This window comes from Cupressus sempervirens, chromosome 5 (genome assembly GCF_028749045.1).
Source record: "Cupressus sempervirens isolate cs-2001-9-10 chromosome 5, ASM2874904v1, whole genome shotgun sequence".
NCBI classification, from domain to species: Eukaryota; Viridiplantae; Streptophyta; class Pinopsida; order Cupressales; family Cupressaceae; genus Cupressus; species Cupressus sempervirens.
Window position 1 is genome coordinate 991,508,436 of NC_143122.1, and position 21,116 is coordinate 991,529,551.

Here is a 21,116-nt window from a genome sequence, read left to right on the forward strand (position 1 = left end):
GAGACGTCTTCCCTAATCAATTCCCACCATTACAAACGTCATTGAAATCATTTCATTGCAACTAGCATTCTGAGAATTATAATTCGATACCAACCAATAAGTTCATGTAACTACTTCTTGAATGCAGTAGTATAAGGTTTCCAAAGCTTAGTTTTAGAGCATTCAAAACCACATACTAGTTTTGTTTGCTCAATATTTTAGCACAAATAACCTTCAATTAGTTTTGGATATGACTTTTATGAGCTCATCGGTTTCTAGTTTGACCTTTTTGAGCATTTTGAAAGAACTAGCTATGAGTGCTCCATTTTTAAGCACAAGGAACTCGTAAAGTTTTGTGCACTTGATTTTTTAGTACCAATAACTAGAATAAGTTATTAATTTGACTCTATTGAGCATAGGTTTTGGGTTTTGCCATTTTCAACCATCCCATAGAGGTAGTTATTAATGCTCATTTTCTAAGCATTAAAAACATTTTCATTTTGATTGCTTGAATGTCGAACATCTTGAACTTTTGTTGGTTGTGAATGCTCAATTTTTTTAGCATTTCTAACTTTTTAAAGTTAGAAATTTTAATATTTTGAGCATCTTATGTATTTTGAAAACCTTTTGATTTAGAACTTTGACATTTCAAGCAACTGGGCATAACTTAGGCAAGTCCATTTTTGACGCAAGTAGATTCATTTTGAAGGTGATGATGAGGAGAACAAATAACTACATTAGAATTATTCCAAAAATAAAATTTGACCTCAGAATTTAAAAATTGTGATCATGCAAGGGACCGGGCAACACTTGCCAAAAGCTGAAAATACAAAAAATGTAAATCCCATGGCCTCTTGCAACCCTTATCAATTCCAGATTAAAAATGGGAGTCAATATGGATTTTATCACGGGATTGCCTCGAACATGAAAAAGTCATGACTATTTTCTTTTATTGGTAATCAACCGAAGCCTAGATTATTTTATTTAGTTATTATTATTATTTGTTCAGAATAATTATTTTTGTGTGTTAAGTTCTGGTAGATTCGAACTCAAGGCCTCTTAGATAAGAGGCTCACAATTTACTGTTGTGTTGCACACTCTTGCCTAGTCATGACTCTATCTATTACAATAATAGATAAGTTGTCTATTATTAGCTAATGGTTATCTTGTAAATATCTTAAGCTTTAGTTTGCTTTCGTTTTTTGCTTTCTCTAGAATAGAATGTTTCTATTCTTTATGATCGTTTCCTAAGGAAACATCGTCTCATTCTTTTGTATAAATTGACCTCTCGGTCTCTGTTAATGATAAGCAAGTATTTACCAATTACCTCGTAATATGGTATCAGAGCCAATACTTGAATTTTTTTGAAAAATTTATAATTTCATTCAAAATTATTTGCTAAAAAATTTTCAACTAATTTCTGAGGTTTTTCTCAACAAGCCCATCTAGGGTTTTTGTTTTTGTTGAGAAATTCATCTATGAAAAATCATAGTTTCAACTAGGTTTTTTCTTCTAAGAATTGCAGGGAAATTTTGGAGTTTTTCACGTGCAAATCGCGGGCAGATTCTTGGCCTTTTTTGGGAAACCCGTGTGATTTTTCTTAAAAACGCATGGAAATCGTGGCCGAACTCTATAACATGATTTTTTTTGTGGGCCAAACTCTGCAACACAATTTTTTTTGGGGGCCGAACTCTACAAATCGTGGCTTAATCTTGGTCGGCCTGCATCTACACTTAGAAGGCGTCATCCGATCTTGCAAATCCAACTGCAAACACCTTGCATTTTGCTTGCAAACCCGTGACTTTTTGGAGCTCCGACGTCTGCAGGTTAATGGTCATTTTTTGCCCATTCACGTGACCTCCAGGCGTCGTTTTTCTGAGTTTCTCTGAGTTCTTTCCTCCTCCATCTTGCCATGACCTCCTTCCAATACTCAACTGTAAAACCACAATTGTTTTTGCAAAATCAACCTTCAAAGCCAACGGCTAGGGTTCTGCCCGAAACCCTACTTTTTGGGTCTGAAAAAAAAATGTTTGCAGATTCTTGGTGGGTTTTTCGAGAGCTCAATTGGGTTGTCGTTTGTTTTTTCTAGGTGCCTCGATTTTCAAGCCAGCAAATCCAGAAAATGACAACAGATTCCTTTTGGGTTTTTCAAGCTCTTTTTTGGGTCACTCTCTGATTCTTCTGGGTCTTCCGTATTTTTGTCTCAAAGAACGTGCCTTCACAAATTTTCATAGTTTTTCATTGAAAAACATGCCATGGCTTCTCTAACAAATATTCTGCTTGAGCATATCTCCAAATTCAATGGTCACAATTATGGAACCTGGAAGCAGCACATCATCACAATCTTTGAATATCGGAACACCGACCAACTTGTTCTGGGTGTTACGAAGCGTCCAACTTCTCCCAGTCCTGATCAAGATACATGGGATCTGAATAATCGAGAGGCAATGATGCTTCTCAAATTATCTATAGTTGATGATCAGCTTTCTCAGATTCCATCCGACAAGACAGCTGTCAAAATCTAGACACACCTCAAAGGTCTTCATGAGACTTCTGACAAGAGCATTTTATCGAGACTCTCAACATCACATCTACTGGTGTTGATCTAAAGTTCACTAATCTCTGCACCTTGTTACTTCAGCAAGATCGATGGAAATAGCAGTTCGGTAGCAGCTCCAGTTCCACCTCCACTGAGCAAGCCTTTGCTGCAAAATCCTTTCAGAAGGATAAGTACAAGTTTCAGCAACCATCTCAGTAGAAGTCTTCTACTCCAGCATCCAATGGTACCAGAAAGAAAAACATTCAATGCAACTACTACCAGAAGTTTGGTCACATGAAGGTTGAATGTCGGAAATGCTTAACTGCCTAGTCTAAGCAATCAGGTTCGCAGCCCAAAGCGAACAGTGCAGAGCACACTAAGCAGGCAAAATTTTCCTTTTATGCCTTCATGGCTAAAAGACTTGCCGATCATGTGAAGTCATCTGCTTGGTACATTGATTCAAGTGCCTCTCACCATTTCACTCACTGCAAAGACTGATTTACTAACTACCAGCCTTATTTAGATTCTGTTATTTTGGTGGCGAAGAAGAGTACACAGTTGTCAATAAAGGCAACATTCAGATTCAGTCTATTGGGAGGAATCTCATATTCCCTGATGTGTACTACATTCCAGGGATGGAACTATATTTACTCTCAGTCAGTCAGTTACTGCGACATTCTACACACTTGGCAGTCACCCTCAGTTCACATCAGTGCACCATCACTGATCGGGCAACTAAGTCTACTGTTGCAGTAGATCTTGAGGATCATGGTCTTTTCAGACTTACTGATTCTGGTGATTCTCAGGACTTAGCTATGGCTGCTCGGCGATCTCCTGTCAACACAGTTTGGCATCAACGATATGGGCACTTAAATGTGCATTATCTCTCACAGTTTGCTCACGATGAGCTTGTTCTTGGTTTACCAGAGATTCAGACTCAACACCTTGGAGTTTGTGACGCATGTTAGCCTGGGAAGCAACATTGCACACCTTTCACCAGTGGCAATTCTTGGCGAGCTTCTCAGGTACTTCAGCTTGTTCATGTTGATATCTGCGGCCCTATGGCCACTCCTATTCTTGGGTACAAGTATTTTATGTTGTTTGTAGATGATTTCAGTAGAAAAATGTAGGTGTATTTCCTTTAAAAGAAATCAGATGCATTTACTGTATTTTAGAAGTTTAAACCCTTAGTTGAAAAAGAGTCTAGGAAATCTATTATTACTCTTAGATCAAACAATGGGGGGGAATTTTGTTCTAATGTTTTCTCCAACTTTGTGGATTCACATGGCATCATACACCAGTAAACCACACCCTACACGCCACAACAGAACAGTGTAGTTGAATGTCGGAACAGGACAATCACCGAGATGGCTCATTCCATGCTCGAACACAAACATGTTCTGAAGCAGTTTTGGGCAAAAGCAGTTAACACTGCAGTTTATCTATTGAACTGGTCACCCACAGTGACGGTCAAAGGTAAAACTCTGAAAGAGGCCTGGTCAGGTCGCAAGCCCAGAATCAGTCACTTGAAGGTTTTTGGCTCTCTTGCTTTTGTTTGGATCCCTGATGCTTCATGAACCAAGTTGGATGCTAAGAGTCAGAAATTGATGCTTGCTGGATATAGTAGTCTTCACAAAGCCTACTACCTGATTGATATTGAGACATCTCATCTCATATACAGCCATGATGTAGTCTTTGATGAGCATCGAGGACCATTCATGCTTGTTTCTCCTGTTCCTCATCCAGCAAACCAGCCTATGCAGGCTCATGATTTGGGAGTTCGGCTTCCATTAGGTCCACCTAATGGGAGGGCTCCAATAGCTCCTGCAGCTCTAGTTCTTCCAGTGATACTTGTACAGACTTCTCCGGCTTCTCCTGCAGGATCACCTCGCTTTGTAGATGCTTCACCTGAGTTTGATCCAACTTCTTCTAATGAGGATCCTGCTGATCAAGCATCTCCTAGTACTATTGTTGGTCATTCTCCTATCCGGCCTAAGTGGTGGACTAAGACACTTGCTGATCTTCATGATGATGAGTTCATTGATGGGAGAACTGCTCAAAAAAAAAGCAAAACTACAAATTCTATTAACTTTGCTCTTATGGCCAACATTCGCAGTGTGTTTGAACCTCAAACATATTATGAGGCTAAAGAAATTCCAGAGTGGGAACAGGCCATGACATCTGAACACTAGAGCCTGTTGAAGAACCACACTTAGGTCCTTTCTGATCTTCCACTAGGGAAGAAACCCATTGGCTGCAAATGGGTCTACAAAATCAAATACAAATTGGATGGTACTTTGGACAAGTACAAAGCTCGTTTAGTGGCGAAGGGCTTTTCTTAGCGTCAGGGCATTGATTATGAGGAGACCTTTGCTCCTACTGCAAAGATGAGTACCATCAGATCAAATTAGTCCTAGCCATGGCAGCACAGTTTGGCTGGAAGGTCCATTAGATGGACGTAAAGAGTGCTTTCCTAAATGGTAATCTCCATGAAGAGGTCTACATGATGCAGCCTCTTGGTTTCAAGGTTGTTGGTAAAGACCATCAGGTTCTTAGATTGGTAAAAGCTCTCTATCGCTTGAAGCAAGCCCCTCAGGCATGGTACATCAAAATTGATAAGTACCTCAGTGATTAAGGCTTCAATAGGAGTTCTTCAGACTCAAATCTGTACATCAAGACTACAGACAGTGACATCATCCTTCTAGTTATCTATGTGGATGATCTGATCATCACTGGTAGTTCAGCATCTTTAATTCAAGGAATCAAACAAAACTTATGCCAGTCTTTTGATATGACTGACCTTGGTTTCATGCATTATTGCTTAGGTGTTGAAGTTTGGCAACAGTCTTCTAGTATATTCATCTCTCAGTCCAAATATGCCAAGGCCCTATTAGACAAATTCTGAATGCAAGATTGCAAACCTGCATCTACACCTATGGAGAAAGGTCTCAAGTTATCAGCAAAGTCTGATTCTCCTTCCGTTGATGATACAACATACAAGCAACTAGTCGGCAGCCTCATCTACCTCTCTACTACTAGGCCTGATATCAACTTCACAGTCAGCTATATTTCACGCTTTATAACAGCTCCTAAGGTTGATCATTGGATGGCAGCAAAGCGTGTGCTTTGTTATGTGAAGGGCACTTCAGATTATGGACTTCTATACTCTCAGAGTTCTAATACTAAACTTAGTGGGTTCACAGATTCAGATTGGGCAGGCTTTGTTGATGATAAAAAGTCAACATCTGGATATGTGTTCAGTTTGGGATTCGGTGCAGTCACATGGACCAGCAAGAAGCAGCAGGCAGTTTCTCTCTCTTCTACAAAGGGACTGTTAAGGCAGGATGTGAAGCTGTTTGGCTTCGTCGAATGCTTGGGGATATGCAGATGTCACCAGCAGGACCGACTACTCTATTTGTTGATAACGAAGGCATTATCAAGTTAGCATGAAATCCAGTCTTCCATGAACGAACCAAGCATGTGGATGTTCATTGTTATTACATACGACCGCTGGTTGAAGACGGGACTATAGATCTGCAGTATGTTCCTACCACAGATCAAACTGCAGACATTCTCACCAAGCCTCTTGGTCCTGATAAGTTTGTCAAATTCAGAGGACAGCTTGGTGTGTTCGATAGATTTACCATTAAGGGAGGGTATTACAATAATAGATAAGTCGTCTATTATTAGTTAATGGTTATCTTGTAAATATCTTAAGCTTTAGTTTGCTTTCGTTTTTTGCTTTCTCTAGAATAGAATAATGTTTCTATTCTTTACGATCATTTCCTAAGGAAACATCATCTCGTTCTTTTGTATAAATTGACCTCTCGGTCTTTGTTAATGACAAGCAAGTATTTACCAATTACCTCGTAATACTATCTTAGACATAGTGGATTGGTTAAGTAAAATGGCACACTTTCTACCCATAAAGTTGAAACCCTCTTCTTCAAACATTGCTCATATTTTTCTCAAGGAAATTGTTAGATTGCATGGACTTCCAAAGAATATTGTTTCTGATCGAGACCCAAGATTTACATCATCTTTTTCGAAATCATTTTTTTATAAGCTTGGTACTACTCTTAATTCCAGTACTGCATACCATCCTAAATCTTACGGACAAACTTAATGACTTGAGTTCTAGAAGTTATTTCATGAATGTATGTCATGGATAAACCTGAATCATGAGAAGATTACTTACACTTGATTGATTTTGCATACAATCAAGGATATCATTCAACCATTAAAATGTCACCTTTTAAAGCACTATATGATCATAATTGTAATACACCTATTTCTTGGTCTAGCCTTGTGATTTGGTATGACAATTAAAACTTGTTAGAAATGAATGATATTATTAACAAAGCCAAACAAAATATGAAAATTGCCCAGGATAGATACAAAAGTTGGACCAGTTCCAAAAGAACTCCTTGTTATTTTGATGTTGGTGACCAAGTCTTTCTACGAGTCAAACCTAAAAGGAGCTCATTAAAATTGGGTAAATATTCTAAAATAGCTCCTTATTTTTGTGGGCCTTTTGAAATTTTAGAAAAGGTAGGTGATGTTGCCTATAGACACGTCTTTCCACCTCAATTGAAAATTCATAATATATTTCATGTAAGTTTACTTAAGAAATATGTGCATAGTACAAATCATGTTATTGATTGGAAAAAGTATTTCTATTGAGCCTTCTTGTGAATTTAAAATTGAACCTGAGTTAGTAATTGACAAAAGTTCTAGAACTTGCAGAATAGACTTACATAGAAGTTAAGGTTAAATGGAGTCACTATGATATTGATAGTGCTACTTGGGAAATTTTTTATTTTATTAAAGCACAATAATAAAATGTACTTAACTGAGATTCTTTTATGAACTTTTGATATAGATGCCCCCCATGCTCCTGGGGACAGCAGCTGAATTAGATGGGGGTAAATGTTACAGGACTTTTTCCATGGAAATAAATTATGATTAAAGGTAAAACTGAATGTAATTAATTAAAATAGACTGTCATTGTTATGAAAAGGGTGTAACCTTTGTAACTACCTATGAACAATTATTTATGTGGGAATTAATAGAGGAGAGGACACCAAAAAAAAAAGGAAAGATTTGTTACAGTGGGTACACATGTGCCTAATTAAGGTCTTTGTTGGGCTTTGGGCATTGGAAAAGGGACACGCATTGTGTGTCCTACTCAGACTACATCATGCACCTGGAAGTGTCTTGGCCAGGGTTGTGTTATTCATGTTGTGGGGCATGTGTTTCATACCGTGAAGGTATCTGGGGTTCTAAGTAAGAACCATTTCCTCTTTGGAATTCTTAGTTTGCCTAAAGGAAAAGGGACACACATTGTGTGTCCTACTCAGACTACATCATACACCTGGAAGTGTCTTGGCCAGGGTTGTGTTATTCATGTTGTGGGGCATGTGTTTCATACCGTGAAGGTATGTGGGGTTCTAAGTAAGAATCATTTCCTCTTGTGAATTCTTACTTTGCCTAAAGAGCAAAGACCTGCACTGACTCTCTTGTGTGCCTGTCTGCAAGAACTACCAACTTCTCACAGACATGTATTAAATTTATATATATTTAAGCAATGGATTTTCTTTTTAGAGTTTTAGAGGTTAATTTATATTATCAATATTATTGAGAAAATTATACCACTTATTTTCACTATTATTAAAAATGCACAAATGGAATAATATACTTCTATTAACTTTAGCATTTATGCATAAATAATTAACTTACTTTAAATTTATTTTAAAAATCATTTACCTTGAATGATAAAACACATTCTACTTAACAGAAATTTTGTGACTTACATGTGAAGAGTGTTTTTATCAATGGTGCTTGGCAAGAAGAGCTTTACATGACACAACCTCTAGTTTTTCAGGTTGAAGGTAAAAACATTAGGTTTGCAAATTGGTAAAAGCTATCTATGGCCTCAAACAGGCATCTTGTGCATGATACATGAAGATTGATAAGTATTTGATGGATCAAGCGTTTTAGCGGTTGTGAAAGGGTTGCTTTGTGAGAGGGCAGGTGTTGTTCCCCATTGCGTAAATCCACTTCTCGATGCTCTGCCTGTCGTAGATCGTACCAGTGCAGAGCGTGACGGGGTCATTCATCAGTTGCATAAATATCAGGCACAAGAAATACAAAGGGATTTCTAACTCTGTGGAATCCATACACTTCCACACACCAAATTAATGGGCACTAGAGCCAAGTGTTAGGTTTTCTGTACAAGGCCAAGCAATTGTCGAGTTGAAATGTGGTGTGGTGAAAGAGGAGGCCGCATATGCTTATATATACTTGTTTCCAGCTAGATCTGTATGTTAAGAATGCATTCTTTTTCTTGTCATCTATGTTGATGATCTGATCATTACTGGTAGTGTAGCACATTTGGTTGAGCAGGCTGAACATTATTTGTGCCAGACATTTGACTTGACAAATTTGTGACTTCTCCATTATTTTCTTGGTGTAGATGCTTGACAGACAGATACTTCCATTTTTATTTCTCAATTAAAGTATGCCAAAAGTTTGTTGGAGGAATTTCGTATGTACGACTACGCCTATAGACAAATGGCTGAAACTTTGAGCTAAATCAGATTCACCAGTGGAGAATGAGTCAGCATTCAGGGAACTAGTGGGCAGCCTTATCTATCTTACTGCCACTAGACTTGATAATGACTATGCTGTTAGTTGCATTTCTTGCTTTATGACAACCCCTAAGCCTGAACACTGGGTTTCTGCGAATGTGTTGTGATATGTGAAGGACACTCCTGATTTTGGCATTCTATGTGGCATAAGTCAAGTCCTCAACTCATTATACAGACTTTGATTGGGGTGGTTTTGTTGATGTTTTCAGTTTGGGCACAGGTACAGTCAAATGAACCAGCAAGAAGCAGCAGACAATATCAATCTCCTCTACCGAAGTTGAATATAGAGGAACTGTTAAGTCAACTTGTGAGGCAGTTTGTCTTGGATGCTTTCTAACTTGCATATGCCTCAAGTAGGACCTATTCTCTTGTTTTGTAATAATCAAGGAGCTCTGAAGTTCGCCAAGGATCCAGTCTTCCATAAAAGGACAAAGCATGTAGACCTTCATTGTCATTGCATCCGCCAGCTTATCAAAGATGGATCCGTTATGTTGCAGTATGTATGCACTGAGGACAACACTGCAAACATCCTCACTAAGTCTCTCAGTCCAGAAAAGTTTGTCAAGTTTAGGGGGCAACTTGGTGAAGTTAATAGAATGGCCATTAAGGAAGGGTGTTAAAATATTTTAAATATTTTTAGTCTCCTAGATTCTTGCTATGCTTAGCTAGTTCTAGAATCTTAGTGAATCCTAGTTGTTCTTGCTTTCGTTTTTTATTGTCTTAATTCAATCTGTTTTTAGACCTTGTCTTTATTTAGACAATTTGCTTATTGGTTCACACTATTTTTAGCATCTATAAAACTCTATTTATGTGGGCGTTATTAATACAATTATTCATTCCCTTTATTAAAAGTTTCGCAAATTATCCTTAAATCTTACCCAAAGAGTGATCCCAAACCTTGTCATGTGGCTTAAGTACATCCCAAAGGTACTGAGATTAAAGAAGCAGATTGGGAGGTGACCTTTCGATAGAGAAAGGGTTTCCAAAAGAACCTCCTAGGAGAAAATAGAATAGAATCCTTACCATTTGAACAACGTTTTTTATTAACCAAATATGATCAGATTATAAAAACATTAGATACATATAACACATTTTAAAAGACATGGCATGATGTTTACAAAGAAATCTCAATATCCCACTCTTTCCATTTGGACAGAAATTTATGTAAGCGGTATTGGAATATGACCCTGCCTAACTGTTTTAATGATCACAAACAGAGTCATGTGATCATTGTCGTGAGACCAAATTTTATTATCTGACAGTGTTACCTGCTTTACGTGAAACTTGTTTGTTTCTTGTTCAATGTTTTGAAATGGTGATTGGTTTACATTCATACTATGTTACTATTGACTTGAAACCCAAAATCTGCTGATCTGACAATCTCAACTTTGTGAAAATTGGTTGGGTCTTATTCATGATTGTGATTTTCAGGTCTTGGTCCCTACACTATGGTTAGACAGCTTCTCTATTGCTAAAACACTTCAAGGATTCTGAACAATCCAATTTAAGACAAGAAAGCAGATTTAAATTATTAATGACTGATCACAGATTCACAACTAACCTTGCATGAAAGACCTGCTAAATGCAGACGTGTAGCTATTGCAGAGGCCCATTTACCAGAAGCTGCTGTAAGGCCTTCAGGATTTGTTTCAGTCTTTCCATCTATGGGTGCCTCACCTAATTTGGCAACAGCAAAATACACCAATACTTGGGTTGCACTGATCAAGCCTTTGCTCTCCAGCCAGGGTTCCAGCATACCATTCTGGAAAAATACCAAATCTGCTGAAATGTTATAATCTCTTTAGTATTAAGATAAAACCAGATCAAATTGCAGGCCTAACTGAAAGTGAACCATGATTTGATGTTAATCCAAGATAGTAATTTTTTTAATTTCCTTTAATACTCAAGCAACTCCTTACTACACAAAACCAAAGGTAATGACTACGTGAGATACATTCAAGTTGATGGATTAAAGATACAGGGAGAAAAATTATAAGCTTGCATAGCTTTTTATGGTGCAAGTGACCCATGTAACTTTAAATACTTTATAGTTTGTAACTTTATCCCAAAATGGTGGAGCAGCTGAACCAGCTCCTACTGAAACTCAAATTTACCATATGAGTGCACATTTTTTGAGTTCTGCAGTCTTGTATTTATTTATAGCTTTTTATCCAATTTGTTTATTGATAAAACTTCACTTACATTGAATTTGAGAATTGACTCAAAGCATATAAAACCAGATCAAATTTCAGACCTGACTGAAAGGAATCCATTATTTGATGTTAATCAAAGAAAGCAATTTCTTTTTGTTCTTCATTTAAAACTCGTAGACAGCTTCTTAACAATTCAAGAAGCAAGGTAATGACTTTTATAAGGTACACTTAATATGATGGACTAGAAATATGGGGAGAAGAAAACATGGTAATCATGTTTAAGTTGCTTAATTTTTTCATGTGGAGGTGGCCCCATGTAATATTTTTTCATGCATGGTTTGGAATCTTCTCCTAAAATGATGGAGCAGCTGAACTTATTCAGCCCCTGCTTAACCTCAAATCTACTATATGTATTCACATTTTATCTCTCCAGTTTTACATTTATTTTTAACTTTTACCTCCAAAATTTGGTAATTAAAAGAAGTTCACTCTGGTTGAGTTTAAGAATCAAGCCATGCAGATATTACCAGATCAAAGTTCATGCCTAACTGAAGGTGAACCACAATTCAATGTCAGTCAAAGAAAGCATTTTTTTGTTCTTTCATTTAAAAATCATAAACAAAAAAAGGCAACTTCCATAAGTCGCATTCAATATGGACTTGAAATGTGGATTAAGAAAACATTGTTAGCTTTCTTAACTTTTTAAGATGTGGGCAGTCCCGTGTAATTTTTTAATTAGTATATGGTTTGGAATCTTCTGAAATGGGAGAACAGCTTAACTTATATAGCCCTGCTTAGACTCAAATTTAACATATAAATGAATATATTGTCTTTCTCCAGTTTTATATTTCTTTCCAGCTTTTACCTCCAAAACGTGGTGATTAAAAAAGTTTGCTTGGGTTGAGTTTGAGAATTGACACACACATGCATAAAATGTTTAAGCAGAGCCTGCCTAAAAAAGTAACTAAAGGTATGGTTCCATGTAGAGAGCTACCAAAAATATTTCAGCAGATGTTAAGAGATTTAGCAGCCATTTACAATTAGGTGGCCCTATTTTATGGGAGCAGCCAATGGTCAAAATTCATCAGAGAACTTTAGGAAACAAATGGTCCCATAATTTCTACAAACTCATATACTAAAAAAAGATAAATTTTAAAATGGTATGTAAAATATGAGACTGTTTTGTTACTGTTAAAATTTTGATCAGATTTTTTAATGGTGAATTGTTGATGATATTTACCAGAATAAATAAATTCAGTACATTATATATTATACTCTTAATTGTGTCTCTGTTTTCTGCTGTGAATACTGATCTTATTTCTACCGAAACTGTATACATATATTCTGCAAATAATTGTATTTGGCTCAAATGTGATAGCACTGATCGTGTATGAGATTAGAAGACTGATGTATTTGATGTGTTCATTGTATCTCAATACCCATTGGTTTCGACTATATGTAAGGGGGGGTGGGGACATGTCCACGGAGGGACATGACCCCACTTCATGTGGAGTCATGTCCCCCGTGGACAAGTCTCCACTCTAAACAAAAACAGACTCCCGCCGTTCGACAAAACAGTCACTTAATAGAGCTTACCTTAAAACAGCATGATACAGTATAATATGATTTCAGTTTAAAACTTTAAATATATAAATTAATATGATTATATATATATATATATAATCTCTGAATTACAATTTCATATTAATTTCTTCACTATTTAAACTTTAATATATAGAGTACCATAATATAGATAGTTATATCTACAAATGAGTTTGTGTTGTAATCAGTGATATTTGATTTTATCCGACTGAAGCTATAATACATCAACACTTCCTCTCAGCTTAGGAGGAAAATTTATATGTTAACACGAGGAGATATTACCTCAATGTAATATCATGTTTAATGGCATGTCAACAGATATCTTTGTTTTAGGAGATACCCACCATTATGATATCATCTCATGATATCAAGAGTAATGGCCTACAAATATCAAGTCTCGTGATATTTACCAAGTACTCAAAGTACTGATCTGCAAATATCAAGTCTCATGATACTCACCAAGTACTCAAGGATGCCCATAAGGTATGTGCACACATCACTCATCAATACTTACCATAGGGACTTTATAATCATGGTTTGTTCACAGATATTAATCATCCCCCATGATATGTCTATACAATACAACTTATAGATATCTATTTGACGATATCTATCTTTCAGTTGATATAGATCTACAAGATACAATCTATCATGATCTAATTAGATATCGATCATATGATATCCATCATGATAGAAGATTAAGTTTTTGTAACATCATCATTTTGCAATAACTTTTCAAAATACAAATGATAATCATTTAGAAGTTGTTACTTCTTCATGATTACACAGGGCTCAAGGAATCATGAAATAAAACTCATGATAATATGGAAGTATTTTATTAGCGCAATAATCAAGGATGTTGAGACTTATTCTCAATAATTACAACCATACCAAGTTTACCTATAAAGTATTCCACCTTTGTTTTCAAAAGAGGTTTGCTGAGGATGTTTGTTGTTTGGTTATCTATACTGACATACTTCAGCTCGACTACATTCTTCTCCACGATGTCTCTAATGTAGTGATACGGTATCTCAATGTGTTTAACCCTGTTATTAAGTGTAACTGTTTTGGTTCACAGATGAACTGACTAAGTGCACTCATTGCATAACAAATATCTTGAGCCTCCCTCTGAATCTCAATAGAGCGATCCTGTTGAGGATCTTCATCATTTATTTCATTTTCATCTTTAGATCTTTTAATGTAAATCTTCTCAAATATCACAATCTCTACTTTGTTCAATATGTCTTTGTCCAGGGATCTAAGTTTTGTAAGCTTTTGAAGTTTCACTATACTTAACAAGAATTCCCTTCTTCCCAGAAAGTACTAACTTAGATCTTTTCTCTTTTGTAAGATTTTGAAGTTTTATTATACTTAACAAGAATTCCCTTCTTCCCAAAAAGTACTAACTTAGATCTTTTCTCTTTAGGAATGTGAATGTGAACTGGACAACAAAATATTCTTAAATGCCTTACGTTTGGTTTAATTCCAGCGAATGATGCTTTTCAGAATTTTTTTTCCTAGATGAGAGTGTGAGCATCTATTTTGGATGCATACAACAGTACAAGAAGATTCAGTTCAAAGGTAAGTTTCTAAGTTTTGATCATGCATTATGGCTTTGGCAGCTTCAATAATAGTTATCTTCTTTCGTTTCGCAACTCCATTTTGTTGAGGATTGTAAAGAATGGTGAACTCCCTCTCAATCCCAGTATTTCACAAAAAAAAAAATTGTGATATTTTGAAGTGTATTCCCTCTCATTGTCAATTCTTAGAGTTTTAATCTTCTTCCTTGATATGTTTTCTACTAGAGCCTTAAATTCTTTGAGCCTTGTAATAATTTCTTAAGATTCTTTACATTTAGAAAGTATATCCAAGTTTTCCTAGAGTAGTTATCTACAAAGATAATATAATACAAAAATCCTCCTACAGAGGGAACAAACATAGGCCCACAAAAATTAGAATAAACAAGTTCTAGTATAATTTTAGATTTATTTTCACAGTTGTGAAAAAAATGCTTTTAGGTATTCATCCCTAATGTACACCCTTTGCATGTCTCTTCATGTTCAATTTTGAGTTTAGGTAGCCTTGTTACCAACTTCTCTAAAGAGGGTAAGCCAGATTTGACTTGCAATAGTTGACTTGTGGATAATGTTGAAAAGGAGTACATAACTTGAGAGGCATCCATGCTTTATTCCAATGGGATGAGCATTCTTGATAATTGAGTTATTTGGCCAAGCTAATACTTTTCCTTCCATGAAGGTGCTTTGGTATCCTTTGTCTTAAAGTGCTGAAATAGAAACTAAATTTCTTTCCATCCTGGGTACATATGGTACTACTGTGAGTTTGAGTGAGATGCTTGATTTGAGATTGATAATGCAAGTCCAAGTTTCCTTTACTAGATAATTTGTATCATCTCCAATAGTCACTTCGTCATCATAATCTTCTTCTATAAAATTTAGATGTTCTTTGAATCCTATTATGTGTCGAGAAGCCCCACTATTTATCACCCAACTGTTTAATCTATTTGAGACTTGACTCGATAGGGCAGACTAGAATAAAATTTTCTCTGAATTCATAATCATGCTTGTTTTACTGACTTAGTGAAGGAGGCTTGGGGTTTGGGTCTATTAAGACAATTCATTACAAGATGACCATATTTGTTGTTGAAATTCAAGATTAGATTTATATTAAAACTTGCTTATGTAAATATCCTTGCAATATATATTTTATACTATATAAAAGTTGAAGCAATTAAAAAACTATTTATGCCGCCACCCTTTAACATAGAAGACTTTATATTTTGTATTCGATGTCATAGGAATCGACATGTGTTACATCCCAAATTTTGCCCTAAGTTTTAAATTGATCATAGCCGTTGGTTTATCCAATTATTTCTTTCCTGATCATGTGAAGTAGTTAATTATAGATGTTGTATCAATTTATTTCTTTCTTGATCATGTGAAGTGAGTTAGTTAATTATAGATGTTGTATCAATTTATTTCTTTCCTTGTCATGTGAAGTTAGTTAACTATATACATTGCATCAACTAATAATGAGTTATCTCATTCATGATCATGTCAAATGAGTTAGTTATTATAGACGTGGATGAAATCTATAACTATCACTAGATGATCGACAATGGTTTTGAATTAACGATTAATATATCTTTGAATTAATGTCTTGGCGAGAATGTTTTGTTTGGGTGATTGCAGGAAGAAGACTGAATAGAGGGGAAGCATTGCTAAACAGGATCATTGGAAGGGTATGGTCAATTGGTCCAGTCGTCAGAATCGACAAGTTTGACCTAAGACTACCCTGATAAGGATACTGAGACTTGACAACATGATGCATTATAGGACCGCATGAGCTATTAGAAAAACAATATAATAAAAACTTAAATAATCTAAATTAAAAATATGAAATTCATACCTTTGAAGATTTATTATTTGAATTTATTATTTAATCGTTATTATACACCCTCAAATACGAACACATGTATATAAAAATAAAGTGACGCCGATAAATTATAAGCTTATAATCTAATGATGCCACTTTATCAATATAGACACATAAAACATTTATAAGAATGAACAATAATAATAGAATAATAAATTCAAACTCTTCAACTTCTTATTCTTTCCCTCTTATTTCCTTCTTTTAAAATTCGATTTGAGAGGCATTCGAATGGCCATCTTTATAACTGAAGGTAGTCGAAGAGCCAAGCAACCATATTAAAAGAGTCTCCTTGATCGTATTTGATATACCCTTTTTCATTCTATGTTCCTCTTTATTCTCCAAGAAATCTGCTACGTTTTTATGAGTTTTTTCTGCCTCATATTAAACTATTTCTATCCCTGCAAACTTGAACCATTCCTCTGATTCTTTTCATTGAGACCACCGTAAAAGAATCGCAACAAGGCTATACGTGGCGAAAGTCAAGGTTCTCAGCTGGGCGAAGCGAGAAACTAGAGTCGGGAATCAGGTTTTGTTTCATGATTTTAATTTATTCAGTCGTATATCCTTATCAATCAGTCCAATAACTTTCAGAGGTCTAATGAAGTCGAAGAAATATGTCTTTGATATTGTAAATGCCACTGAGCTGAGTTTATAGTTTAGTCGATTGTCCAAGTCGTGTTTTCTTGTCTTATATCTGTTATGGAAGACTGAGAATATGAAAGAGTAGTAGTCTTTTTTAATTTTCCATGCATAATTTACTTACCATAATTCATCTTTCTCAATCTAAAAGATCTAACCTCCTCAGTTAGATAAGACTATAATAGCAAAAATAATCCACTAACCATCTGATATATAAAGAAGTATTCATGTTTTGTCAAATAACAATAATACCCCGAGTTCACATCAATGATTTAGTTATATTTATTGAACCCGAATAATTTGGAAGGTATCCAAATGTTGCAAGCTTAAACAAGCTACCTTGCATGGAATTGGATTATAGTGACACCAAGGAAAATTCACCTGGCAGAAAGGCCAAAGATTGGTGAAGAGGTGTAAAATCTAACCTGCAAGTCAAAACAAAAATGAGATCAGATAACAAGAAATAAAATACATATGATAGCTCATGCATGTCCTTATGATGAAACTAGTTGTCAAGTCGAATGGTGGAGATCGGGTTTACGAACCCAACTTTGAAATCCTTGGCCAAGGTAGTTAAAGGCAGATGTGCCGAACATGAGATCTTTATTTGTTTTTCCAAATGCTTCAGTTATTTTCGAAGAATAACTATTGGGACACTCAAACCACCTGATTATTCAGATGGTTGGACTTAAGAACATCCCAAAACCGATCCCGAGGTAGGGAGGGTCATTCTATTAAGTTAAGATGTGTGGGGATAAGTATGGTCCGCGGTTGGGAGGTTAAGCCTATGTCAATGCTTCTCCTCTCACCAATGTCGAGGCTTGGACAATAAGAGAGAGAATTTTCCATCATATCTATAAGTTCTTTGCACATTTATTTTATGAAAGCTTAATTAGGTAGCATAGAAATATATGCATGTTTAAAAGTAGTAGTTGTTACTTTTTTTTCAATTGAGCATGTTAGATTGATTCAAATGATAGTAAAGTAATCATTTATTTATTTCCTTACATTCATTAATGTTAAGATGCAATAGATTTGGTATCAGTTACTTCTCTCTAGTTATAGTTAGTTAATTAAGATCATCGTCTTGTGAAAGGGTTTTGTTGTTAGATAAATATTTGTTTTACAACAGTTATAAAAAATTGGTATGTTACATATGGTATCAGAGCGCTGGGTTCGACACTGAACCTAGGGCACCCTACCTTCTTGAAACCTAAAAGAATTCTAGGTTGACTATAGGATGGAAGTACGTAAAACACCCCGCAAGAAAACTCGACACCCCATCTTTTCCTATCTCATTAAAGACATGACTAAATATGACTACACCTGTTGTTCTATACCCCGAGATAATGAAACTCTGAATCAAGCAATTCAGTGGATGAAGAAGGAAAGAGTCAGGTGGACTCTTGCTAGCAAAGTAGCATATAGAAACAAGCTGATTCAAAGCTGGAATGCTCGGCAGAGCAATCCTCTCTTGAAGTTTCATAGATTTTGGATGGTGCGAGATATGTACCAGTCTAAACCAAAATTTAGTGTTGCAAAGCAATATTAAATGTTATGTTGATGTAAACCTCCTCAATAGAGGAAATTTTGTAAATAAGGTTGCTTAAGTGAAGCAATGAAATAATAAATTAAATTAAATTATTTGAAAATCATGTGTTGTAAAGCTTTTCTTTTTAGATCTCTTCTTTTTCCACATAATTAAAACAACTATAAACTAACAGGTGGGAACCATAAACATAAAGATGAACAGCAACGAGAACAATGTAAATCAAGATATAATACTTGAAAACCCTCAATCTTCTAATGAATTGCTACTCTAGATCTTACAAGAAACACAACTAAAGTTAGAAACCAAGGAAAAAAGAATGAGTGAAATGGCAGCCCAGATAGGGCATAACCATGAGGAAACGCAAACCTCACCACCACCTAGAGCCGAGACAGAAGTCTTAGAGCATAACAAAACTCTCTCTCCCAAGCTATCGGAGAAACAAAAGAAGAAAGAGATATTAGCTGATTTATCAGCAGACATTAAGAAAATAAAACCAACTAAGTTTTCCGGTTCTGAGTGCGGGGAGGAAGTAGAAGCATGGTTAACTGAGATGGAACAATATTTTGAGATTAGGAATTTCTCTGAAACCTCAAAGGCAGTTTGGGGAATATATCATTTTACCGGAGATGTTGCAACCTGGTGGGGATATACCAAGGTTGAACAGAACACTAGGACCACTAAGATCACTTGGGAGAAATTTGTGAACATATTCCGAAAACGTTGGCTGCCACAAACCTTTTATAATCAGAAGCTTTTAGATTTCCAAAACTTAAAACAAGGAGACATATCAATGCACAAGTACTGGGAAAGGTTCACGCAATTGCTTAAATACGTGTCACCTTACCAGCAACACACCAATTTGAAGGTGAGGAAATTCATCATGGGATTGAACAATAGGATACGAGGAATTGTTGATGTTTTTGCTCCTCCAACCATGGAAGAGGCCCTAGAGAAGGTTGTTCGGCAAAAACACAAGATCAAAAAGGATGACTCCATCAGAGACAACAAAAGAAAGGCAACCTGGAATTCAGATGGTGCTGATTTCGAGCCTCAGAAAAAGCAATTTAAGGACTATAAAAACAACAGAGTTAAAGAGCAATGGGGCTAAGGATGCCAAAAGCAATTATTATACGAATAAAAACAACAGGAATAATGGAAAGAAAGGACCAGCAGGAGGATGTTTTAACTGTGGAGGAGATCATTATTTAAAACAGTGCCCCATTAAACCCAATGTCAACCAGCCACAATGACCACCTTTACCACAGCAGTAGCAAGTCTTTCAGCAAAGGATTCATGCAGCTCTGGATAATAGACAAGCAGAGCAGCAGATAGGTCCTTTGAAGCTCCAAGTAAGATTTATGGGAACCCTGTATCCATATTAATTGATATTGGAGCATCTGAATGTTTTATATCATCTAGACTGCTAGGTAGGTTCCCAAAAAAATCTAGTTTTATGGCAAAACCATGGATAGTTGAGTATGTGAACCAGTCAAGGGCTAAGGTAGAGCAATGCCTATTTGAAGCTCAGGTTGACTTTCCGAATTTCTCAACGGAATTGAACTTATATGAAGCACCCTTGGGGTCATACAACATTATCATAGGAATTAATTGGCTCAGTGAAAATAAGGCCAAAGTAGATTGTCTTGCCAACACTATAAATTGTGTGGATGATCAAGGCAGACCAACAAGCATTTCAGGGATTAAACATGAAATTAGATCAAAACAGATTTTTGCAATGCAACTTAAGAGATATGGGAGCAAAGGCTGTAAGATTTTCGCAGTTAAGATTGAGGATACAAGGGAACTTAAAACCACCACCTATGGGGATGACTACATTTATGAAGATGGGGAAATTAGTCAAAAGTTAAAAGAGTCCTTTGAAGAAAAATACCCTTATTTGAAGAATTATCAAGATGTGTTTCCTGAGGAACTTCCTAGATTACCCCCTTCTCGAGTATTTGATTTTACCATACACTTGATACCAGGAGCGGAACCCATATCCCTAGCCCTGTATAAGATGACAACTACAGAATTAATGGAATTACAGTTTCATCTTCAGGATATGTTGGATAAGAAGTTGATCCGGCCTAGTGTCTCACCATGGGGAGCCCCAGTGTTGTTTGTAAGGAAGAAGAATGGAACCATGAGATTATGTATAGATTACAAGATGCTTAATAAAGTCACCATCAAAAACCAATACCCATTGCCGAGGATAGATGATCTTTTTGATCAAATGAAGGGTGCGACAGTATTTTCAAAAATTGACTTAAGGTTAGGATACCATCAGCTTCGAATAAAAGATGAGGATATACATAAAACCGCATTCAAAACTAGGTATGGACATTACGAGTTTACAGTGTTGCCTTTCGGGTTAACCAATGCCCCAACAGCTTTCATGAATTTAATGAACAATATATTTCAAGATTGTCTGGACAAATTTGTATTGGTCTTTATAGATGACATCTTGATATATTCTAAGAACGAGGAAGAACAAAGGCATTTAGAGATAGTTCTACAAAGATTAAGAGAACACAAGCTATATGGGAAAT

General features: G+C 36.0%; 1 protein-coding gene across 2 annotated transcripts in view; it reads right to left on the reverse strand.

Annotated features, from left to right (window-relative positions):
* Positions 1 to 21,116, reverse strand: part of LOC149559253 (nuclear protein) — a 108,909-nt gene that overhangs the window by 55,590 nt on the left and 32,203 nt on the right. For both annotated transcript variants that reach the window (XM_089833181.1, XM_089833180.1), the window contains exon 2: positions 10,730 to 10,947. In XM_089833181.1, the coding sequence (XP_089689307.1) occupies positions 10,730 to 10,947 (218 nt within the window). The remainder of the gene's footprint in view (positions 1 to 10,729; positions 10,948 to 21,116) is intronic.